The sequence below is a fragment of the Phalacrocorax aristotelis genome, chromosome 16 (assembly GCF_949628215.1).
Source record: "Phalacrocorax aristotelis chromosome 16, bGulAri2.1, whole genome shotgun sequence".
Taxonomy (NCBI): domain Eukaryota; kingdom Metazoa; phylum Chordata; class Aves; order Suliformes; family Phalacrocoracidae; genus Phalacrocorax; species Phalacrocorax aristotelis.
In genome coordinates this window covers 9,914,804-9,925,406 of record NC_134291.1, presented here as the reverse complement: position 1 = coordinate 9,925,406, position 10,603 = coordinate 9,914,804, and the positions used below count along the sequence as shown (strand labels likewise).

The 10,603-nt window shown below is 43.5% G+C and overlaps 1 protein-coding gene across 1 annotated transcript; it reads right to left on the bottom strand.

The window, feature by feature from the left end:
* Positions 1 to 4,024: 4,024 nt before the first annotated feature.
* Positions 4,025 to 9,186, bottom strand: COPRS (coordinator of PRMT5 and differentiation stimulator). The gene is made up of 4 exons (XM_075111375.1): positions 9,031 to 9,186; positions 8,099 to 8,186; positions 7,294 to 7,551; positions 4,025 to 5,256 (listed from the first exon to the last, which is right to left on the bottom strand). Exons 1-4 carry the CDS (start codon positions 9,061 to 9,063, stop codon positions 5,087 to 5,089), a joined length of 549 nt encoding a protein of 182 aa, XP_074967476.1. The 5' UTR covers positions 9,064 to 9,186; the 3' UTR covers positions 4,025 to 5,086.
* Positions 9,187 to 10,603: the final 1,417 nt, after the last annotated feature.

Here is a 10,603-nt window from a genome sequence, read left to right as displayed (position 1 = left end):
AAGATTACAGATTAAAAGATACTACTTTATCTGTGATCAAATAATAATTAAAAAAGACAAAATATTTTCTAGTGTGTGTAATGGAACTGAAGGAACTCCTTGGTGAGAATGAACAAGTTCTGGAGTCGCTCCCGAGGCAGAGATAGAAACACTAAATAACTTGTTTAATGTCAGGATCAAGAGTCCGCAATACCTACACTGGTTAAAATTGGAAAGCAGCACAAGGAGAACTGGGCGCTCTCCCATACTCTAGGTCTCTCAGAAAATGGGTGGTTCAATGTAGATTTTACTAAGGACGAAAAGCTCAAAAAGGACTGAGCAGAATTAACTGGTATTTTTCCTTTGAGGGAAATAAAACAATAAACTGAGACCGCAGGCTCATAAACAAATACAAACTTACGTATACAATTCAGTCTTAAATTCCTGCATCATCTAATGAAATGATTTTCCAGGTCTAAACACAGGAATTGCAGGCAGATCAGAAAATGTTTGATTAAAATAATTCAGACCAGAGACTCAAACTTGCTGAATTATAAGAAGTTACCTTTCCTAGGCTGATTTCAGCTACATGTCCTCAAATTAACTGTCCTCAAGGTAGGGGAAAAAAAAAACAAAAACAAGCAAACCCAAAGCAAACAAAGAAAAAAACCCAAACAACCTGCAAAGAAACAAATACAGACACTGAGCCACATTCATGGTTTTTGCTCTGTGAAGGTCAATAGAGTTAGGCTGCACATAAAGAAAGCCCATTATATTAAGAACTAAAATCCACAGCAATAATGAAACACTGAACGTGAGCTTTAGCTCAGAGATGACACAGGCATTGCACAGGGGGACACACGGGGCCAGAGACTCTGCTTTGGTAACAAGCTGCAACAGTTTATACCAGCTGAGGATCTATTCCAAATGCTTAAAGGAAGCTGTTTCCATCACTAAACCCAATTATTAGGGTTGTGTGCTTTGCAGCTTTTTTTAGTAGGTCACGGTTTCTTCTGCCAAACTAGAAAGCTATGCTATGAGCAGCTGGTACTCCCAGGACTAACAAGCCCATAGTTTTATCCTCTAATACTCGAGCCTCCAATGCCTACATTTGCAATACTGAACCACAGAGGATATCACAAGTTCCTTCCCTGTGCTTACAGAGACTTACCCACCAGCTTCACAAAATGACCTTTGTTACAATGGGATTTACACTAGTGTCCTTGGAAGCAGCAGATGGCCAGGATGAGCTGCTGCCATCAGCATTTTTCCTTTAGTCTGTGAAATGATTCACATAGTCGAGGCGTTTTCTCATCTTAAGAGCCAAAGTACACTAGTTAAAAGATGGGACAAAACAACAGGTCAAGTATTAGTGTCTTTAAAAGACACTAAAATGGGCTGGATTTCATGGTTATATAAGAGAAAGCAATCACTATCTCAATCTGATGTATGAACTAAATGCTGTACCTTATCAACAGGAAATATGAACACACTTCCTCCGATTATTTCCTCTTGCAAATCATTCCCTGTAGGTCTCAAAGGAAACAACAGATGCACCCAAAACAAATTCTAGTTTCTTTGCTGGCCTGTTCAAAGAAAATGCAAAGCCCTGTTTTGTTTTTTTTTTTAAATGCATCATTATTTAGTGAAAATTTCTTGTTCAGAGAATTTGAGGTACTTTATGAACAGGCTGGTATCGTTATCTCTACCTGTGAAATGGGGAAATGCAAAGAAAAGCAAAGGCAGCTTCAGAGTTGTACCCAGGCCTCCTTCTGAGTCACCATATTACAGCCACACTACTGAGCCTCCCCCACTGCATAAACCCAGCAAGCACATTAAGCAGCAGTAGAGCCTTCTGTCCTTTGAACAGTGTCTTATACTGTAGGTATAGAAGGGAGAATCTTGTTAGAGACGTATGTGCATTTAACTGAGAAATCTTTTGACACTTCTGACAAATTGTCCAACTGATTTATGTACTGCCAGTGTGTTTCTTGTGCGCATAAAATATTTACGGTCTTGGTCCTGCAATGGGACTCTTTTCCCTCCAATAATTTGAGCAGGCTGAAGGATTGACACTCCTGGCTTGAATTGTTGGCTCCTGCATTACCTTATGCTGTTTTTAATTGCAATGTATTCTTGCCTAGAATGGCACGCTTGTGTCAACACAAAACAGGCTCAGTGCAAGACTCACAATGGAATCTGAAACACTCTGTAGTGCAGAAACATTGGAATCCATGAGCTTGGTTTCAAATCCTTCCAGGGAAACACTTTCTGAGAAGTCTGCATCTGGTTTTCTAATCCCACAGAAGTTTTAGAGTATTCAGATCAAGCTTTACATTAAGCCCCTTCCCTAACAAGCAGGGCCAAGACGAATGAAGTTAACGTTTGCCAACATATCCCCAGAGAGCACAATGCATCTCTGCTGTAAAATCCTCATGCCGTATTTTCCAAAGCTGGTGGGGGTGGTGTCAGTTTTAACCTAAAAGGGAAACTAAAAAAAAATCTTTTAAGTTTATAATAATTTAAAATACAAACAGGTTGGCAAGACAGCCATTCAAGACAATTTCTCCTCAAATAACATGATATCCCAGATAGACAAGGCTGATTGCAATTTAAGGTACAGGCTGAATAAAAACAAACTTGATTTATAGAGTGCATTGAAAATGGCTTGAAGACCTCGGTCCTGATGGAATTTTTGAACCATACAGGAAGAAAATCATCCTAATCAATGTTACAAAGACTTTTTGGTTATCCTTTTAAAACAATTCTTAAAAAAGGCAATTTACTTCCACAGAATTCTGTTAGTTTCATCTTTATTAAATATGGTGGGACATCTCCCACAAGCACAGTAAAAAAATATATTAAGCCCGAAGTCAAGTGATGTTCTTTCCTCAGCCATGGGAGAAATTTTTCAGTCCAGTAAGCATAACTTCAGAGTGAAATAAAAAAAAATAAAAAGAGAAACTAATCAGGGCTATGAATCAGTCTCACTGGGGATCAACAGGGCTATGCAGAACACAGATCTAAATTGCTATCAGCGTTAGAAATCCAGCCCGGGGATCTGACGCTAATGAAACCTCGTGCCAGATGACAAGCCGTTGAGCAGGGCAGACAATTTTTTGCTGCCCTCTGCAGGGTAGCGCTGAGCATTGCCAGCTGCAGCTGAAGCCTGGCAAGTGGTAAACAGGCTCACAAGAATATTTGTGCTTCTTCAGAACTTTTACAATTTACTGGTGTGCTGTTATTTCAACAGTAATCTGTACTCCATTTATATTTATTAATATTGCTTTTATAAATGCAAATCAACAATTTTACTCCAGCTGATGAGTCAGAGTTACGCTCAGAGCTTCACTCCTGGCTTCTCAGTTAGAGAAAGAAGCCGCTATATATCCAAACCTGATAAGCTGGGCATAGTCAGTTCTCACTTCTATTCCATGGAGTCAAGCGCATGTCCTAACGCTGGACTCAAAGAGCGGCACTCTCTCTCATACACAGCAGTCCGCAGAACAAAAAAAAACACCCCTTGTGCCTTAGATAGCACAGCTAGGGCTTTCTTGCTGCACAGAGAAAGAACAGCCTTTTAGACTGTGCTTTCTGCTGTATGTATGTGTTCTGGAGGCACGGCAAAGGAAGTTTTGATGGAAATACTAATCCCTAGATCGCTCCATCATACGGGAATAAAATAATGGGCCCTCTTTCTTGCAACCTCAACAGCAGGCTCCCACTCTTTACTTTGATTTCTTGCAGGTACTAAGACACAGCCAGGAACTGCAAGGTACCAGAAGAAAAGACTCTTCCAAGCTCTTGTCCTTCTCTGCTCTCAAGGAAAAGATTAAGCAAATACCACTGTGTCATTCACTTCCTCCTTCCAAACTAATGCGTAAATAATCTCAGTCTCATACACTGGATGATTTAAACAAAAAAAGTGTCCCAGTGGTAAATGTTAATTCCTCGCCCGAGAATAAATGCACACGGGTACTGTGCCCCAGTATCCATCAGTGTCAAAACACAAAGCCATCAAAAAGTTCTTGAGAGGTAGGTGATTAATGAAACATGAGCCTTAGTTGAAGATTATTGTTATTCAAGTGATCAGCCATTCAATCGACTTGTATACTTCATCTGAGAACATTTCCTTTAACTCCAAAGCAAAGGCAAGAAGGATGTGGTTCTAGTTCCAGCTATTCTCTTGGAGACTTTATGGAGGTAGTTTGTGTTCCTATCTCCTTGTTTGCCACAAGACTAACAACAACAGAACAAACATATCAGCAGTATCAGGAACCTTAATCTGCTACTGTTTGTGGGACACATATATTATATGCTACAAGACACATAAACATAGATATTTTCTTTGTCGTTACATGTCTGATGTCACACGGAAATGTTATAAAAACAACTGTGAGACCTGAGGACAATATGTCCATATACAAGAAGGTCTGCCATGGAGAAACCTTTGCTGGGAGGCAGTGTTAAGCACCCAGTATTCCTGTTGGATACAGTAGGGCCTACTGTATGTCCACATGTGTATTTGCAAAATGTGTATCACATATTTGTAACTCCTTCATGCTGAAATACATAAAAATAAAAACAAAACAACTCATTCTGTATTTGCCATGGCTAATTTTGTTAAACACCAGTGTTCAATATGGAATCACAAACTGCAACATAGAAATACAACAGAGAAGCTGTAATAGTTTTTAAAGCTATCCAAACCAATTTGACAGCATCAGATGAAAAGGAAAGAAAGCTACAAGTTACATCGACACACAGGAATAAGCATGTCAAAGCTTGGCAAACAAACTGAAGTTTAGAAATTAAATACTTCCTCTCAAGCAATTCATTAGCAACAACATAGATCTGTATAATACAAACAGAAAGTCCAGAAATGCATTGACTCCTTACAACTAGCACCTGCACTCTTGTTTCCAGAGGTAAAGCATGGTCAGTTTCTAAACAGCTCAGAAGCATTCTAAGCAAAACATCGGAGATGGTGTAGCATTTCTGGCCTTACGCAGAACTCTGCAAGCAAGCCAAAGGACTTGACATGACTCTATCGGTGAAGAACATAATCCAGCTCAGAAGCCAAACTTAGTTCTGACCAGGGTCAACCTCATTCATCAGCATCATCAAACTGGCCAGTCTCAGTCATTCTAACTGGTGGCGTAAAAGCAATGCAAGCTGCATGGTGACAGCCTGGGTTGTAAAATGAATCTTCCTGCCATGAGTACGAGGCCAAAAGATTATTTTCCTGAAAGCTTCCACAGTGGAGATCACCAGCATCTGAAGAAGATCAAAGAAAATATTTAAACCATGGGAGATACTTAGGAAACTAGTGGTATAGTGTAACAGATTATTTTGCAGGTCTACAGCGTCTTCCAGTTAAGTATTTCAATTTGATCTGCCAGCACTCATGAATTAGACCTACAGACAAAGCAAACAGGAAGCTGAATTTGGCAACGTCTTCATTTTAAGGAAGGTTCTTGCCACTGAGACAAAACGCTTTTCCAAAAAGCTTAATGATATACCTTGATTCAGAACATCCAACAGCAGCTCTTACAATGCATGCAGTTCTTTTACATTTTCTCCTGGCATAAAAGGCTCATGAAACCATTACTTTCATTTCTCCTCCCCCTTCCTCCTATCTCCAATTTCACATCCCAATTAGGAGCCCTCCAAACCCTTTAAGATCTGGGTCACTGGGCAGAATGGAAGGGTGGGGTCCTGTAAAAGCGAGCTCTAACAACATTTCCACTAGGCTACAATTAAGCCTAATAAGCCTGTTATTTAACCAACCTAGCACAAAAATAGGGCAAAGTCCTTTAACAGAAGCAAAAGATTTCTAGCCGGCAGACACTGAAAGGACTGAGCAAATTAAAAGCCCAGAGTATGGGGCACCAGAGGGCCCAACACAGTATATCCACATGTCACCCTTCCAGTAGTGCTGCTAAACAAGCCATCAAAGCAAGCATTTTTAAAAAGTCATAAAATGACAGACCAGACATGTTTTTTATTTGTAGCAGCAAACAGCTCAGACACTTGTACTCAGTATCTTTCACAAGCACCTGAATCCCATAATCGCAGCTTCCTTAGTTTGTGAGGATTTGAAAAGCATAAGCTACAGGTAGGGATGAGTGAGTTAAAGGAAAAGAACTTGTGACAGTTCCAGTGAAAAATAAAATTTTCAAAACATTCCATAAAAACTTGAGCAGATAAGAAAATTAAAAGGAAAGCCTAAGATGGAATAGAGGGAAACATCCAAAAAGGAAACAGTCATCTTCTCAGATTACCCAGTGTGAAAAACCACTACTGTTATTTCCATTTTAAAATCAGAATAATTTTATAGGAAGGCTGCAAAAACTTTCCCTCTTCCTTCTGTTATCAAACAATGGAACTTGAATACAACAGCCATTTATGGAATTAAAATAAACAGAGAATTGATATTTCCTCAGCACAGAAAGGAGTGTTTTGTGTTAATTACAAAAGATACAGATTAATGAGAAGAAAATGGAAATGGTACTATACTGCATCAACAAAGACACAGCAGGTCACCACTGCTGGCTAAACTCCACCCGCTTGTTCTACCCTAGCATACAGCCTGGCAAATGGAAGACTGAGACTCAGGTCAACATGCGAGTCACCGTAAAACAGTTAACAAACTGAAGGATTAATATGACTCTAAAGGTGTGGATGAAACTGCTTTATCTATTGCCACCTTCGTCCACAGGAGTAATCACATGCACAACCACTTAAGAGGATCAAGCCTAAAAAAAACAACAAAACCCTACCACACAAAAAAAACCAAACCACCAAAAAAAACCCCAACCTACAGCACAAGCATACTCAGAGACTGAGCACTTGTACTGCTCCCCTCCAAAGAACTCCATGCTCTAGAGGGACATCACAGTGTACAGTCTGGATTAATTTTCTTAGAGGAAAGGAACTTTTACACAAAAAAAGATACATTCCTGCACTCCGTGTACGTTTCTCTTCTTCAGAAGAGGAACAAAGATACACTACTGAGACCTAGCTTCTCCAGAGAGACTCAATACACACATACAAGTCTCCTTACCATTCCACTGCCTAAGAATTCAATCGCCCAATCAAGAATTTCACGTGAACTTCACAACGCTGCCTTTAAAGTCTGTATTTGACAAGAAAATTATGCATTACAAACCCACAAGGTCAATACCAACAACAACAAAAATTTATTCCCAAAATAGAACATGAAGTTATTTAAACACATTCTCCTACAAATCACCTACCTCCAATCACATACTATCCAAAACTCAAATGAAGCACAAGTGAATTTGTACTCACCATAAGGATTACATTCAGCATCCTCCAATTCTTTATCCCAGTCCTCCGCCTCATACACAGAAGCAGTTTGCAGCTCAGGAAAAGTTACAGCCTCAGATGTACTGGAGACTTCACCATCCAAGTCTTCCAGGTCAGGACGTATATGAACAGAATCAATGGGAGAGCCACTGACATCATTTTCATTGTGAGAGAGATCAGAGAATTCACTTTCTTCAGACTCACTATCAAGAACATTTGGAATCTTCTTCAGCAAACATTCTAAAACCAATAGAAACAGCCAACAGAGATACTTAGGAATTAAACAGGAATGATGAAATGTTAGCATGCAGTAATTCAGACAGGTGTACAAATGCACTATTGTGACTGCTAATCTAATTATAATACATGCAGTTTCTTACATATGTAATATCACTACAGTGCTGCTTCAGGTTTCAGATGCTTGGGAACATTGGGCATAGGCTTGTACCACAACACTACCCCAAGTCAGGATTTTCCACAGACTCTTGTCAGAAAATAACTCTTTACACTAGGGCAAAGGACTCGGCAGTCTTGTTTCACCACATTCACCTGTTGGTATTTTAAAAAAATAGGCATGTTGAAAAACCACAGCTCGGGTTTAAAAAAAGGAGTAATTTTTTTGTATTTTTTTGCATACATAAACATCTCCATGGAAATAATTTAGTGCAGTAACTGAAGAGGCATTTCCCATGCATCACCAAAAAGTTTTAAGTATATTTCCTCAAGCAAAGTGTTAAGTTTCATTACTCACCATTTGCTTTGTTTTGTCCTACTATTTCAGGCTTACCTTTTCTGGGCTTCCAGGTCATGGTTCCTCTCTTATTAGGAAGCTGTTCCTCCTCAAAGCTTGCAGACTCAATGGCAGCAGCCATCACCTACGAGACAGTTTTAAAGAATCCAGTAGCACCTTTCACTGACTCCTCCAAGGAGGCTCGTGCAACTTCCACTGCACTTGAATGTTTCTGAGCCCTTGAGCCTGGCCTGTTTGTTTGTTCCCTTGATGAATCACAGGTTTTAAACCAGACAGGCTTTCACTCCAGAAAGCAAATCTGCCAAGGGATGGCTCATCCTGCTGCTGCCATCAGTCTCCCCAGGCAGCAGCCAACGCAGAACAACCAGTCTCCTCACCCACGGCCATAACCCTCCTGCCACCGTTTTGGCAACAGGTCCCAGAACTGACCCAAAACACGCCCGTATGGGAACAGCAGCAGACTGAAAGCTGCAGAGGTAAGGAAGGCAAAAGGAGTGAGTACAAACACCAAAGACTGTGAGCCAAGCTCCCTGTGGGAGCCGGCATGCCAAGGAGACAGGAGGGAGCCAGACCCTCCAGCAGCCCCGAGGAGCTGGAGGAAGATGGCGGACGCACACCTGGGGAGCAGCAGGCAACACCTCAACGCGTTTGATGGTCCCCAGAGAGGGTGGAAAGGACAGATAAGCGATCCCCGCCACTTCCACTACAACAAAGGTGAGCTCGCTGAAGGCGAGGCCCTGCCCGGGGCGGTGGGTGCGGGAAGCCGGGCCCCCCGGTGCTCGCCGAGCCGAGCCCCGCACGCCCGAGGCCGGGCCCGCTGCCGGCAGGGCCCTGACAGGGCTCGCGGCCGGCGGAGGGGTGCAAAGCGCCGCGTACTTCGGGCAAGCCCGCACCGGCGGGCCCCGCCGCCCGCCCGGGCCGTGCGGGGGAAGAGAGCCCGCCCGACCCCGCTCCGCAGCCCACCACACCTGCCGAGGCGGCGGTGCCGCCAGCCGCGCCATGCCGGCCGGCCTGAGGGAGGGGCCGGGCGAGACGCCGCCGTAAGGAGACGTCCGTCTGTCCCTCCGTCCGTGCCCGCCCGCCTTCCCGCCCTGCTGGAGCCTCTCATCCCCTCAGCGCCGGGCCGGGCCGGCGCAGCGCCTGCGCCCGAGGCGGCCGCGGGCCCCGTCATGCGAGCGGTCCGCGGGGGCGGGTGGCGGCTGCCGACCCCGGAGCCGCGGCCGTGCCTCAGGACCCGCCGGCCGCGAAGGAGGCTGGAAACGCGGCGCCGCGGGAGCCTCCGGCCGCGGGGCTTCTCCGGCTGAGCCCCGGCGTGCGGCGCTGCGGCCTCCCGCGCCCCGCGGGGACCGCCGGTACCTGCACCCCTTGAACACACAACTTCCTTCGTCACCACTGAAAATGGTGCCCAGCGGGAGAGGAAAGCAGTCCGGCTGGGGGGCAGACGAGCAGGTAGAACAACAGGGAAAAAAGGCGGAGAAATAGACACAAGAGCTGCAAGAAAACAGCTCTATACTCCTAAATAAAATATCACTGCTGCTTTAGGCTCTGTGGCTTTTTAATCTTGCCACAAGATAACAGTCTCCTGTGGGCCTCGTGCTAGCAGCATGCTCAGAGAAAGCATTAGGAGATGGGAAGCACCTGTACTGAACAGAGCTGGTCGGTGCATCCTGGACAGGTATCAGCTGAATGTGCTTTCAGGAAATGCATGTCACTCAAAGATGATGGAGGCAGTGAAGTGAGCGGCAAAGTTCTGTAAGGAACCAGAATGGATGAAGGAAAAAGGGCCCACTTTCAGAAATGGTGGAGCTACCAGCTTTGCTGGGCTTAAAAAAAAAACCCAAACCAAAAAAAAAACCTAACAAAAATAATCACCAAAACCCAAGCTTTGTACTTGAAGAGGTTTTTGTTGAACTGAAGCAGCAAGAAACAACTGAAAAAGCAAGACAACTGATTCAGGGGAGAGAATAACATAATAAAGGGCAGACAGGGTCTAAGACTGGCAATTACTAGGGAGAAAGCAGGATGCCAGACAACTGAGAACAAGTGGGCAGGTAGAAGATGGCCTGGCTGAAAGCTTGGGAAAGACAAAGCAGGACATACTTCAGGTGTCACAGAGGAGCAGTCTTAACTGGCTGATGCTCCAAACCTTGTTTCCACACTAGTCATGCGAGTCTGCTTGACTGCTGCAGTGAAAACATTGATCAGAACTTTTTACTGTCATAGCAGGGACATTTGTTACAGTCACTCTCAGAACTACATCTTAGCATGCAAACACCAATGCAAGGTGGTCACAGAGGTTTTTGTTTTTAAAGAGGATGACAGATGACTTCAAGGCTAGGAAACAAATACCATCATTTTACAGATTGTTCCTTCCGTGTTCCACTTTCATTATTCAGCTTAGTAAGATACGAAGATCTCCCACGGGTACAGTTTCCATGGGATTTTTTTTTTCTTTTACATGCCGTAGTAGTAGCTTTTCAGAGTGCAAAAGCTGATGCATTATGACTATTCCACCTGAACATTTAGGCAGGAAGACAAGCT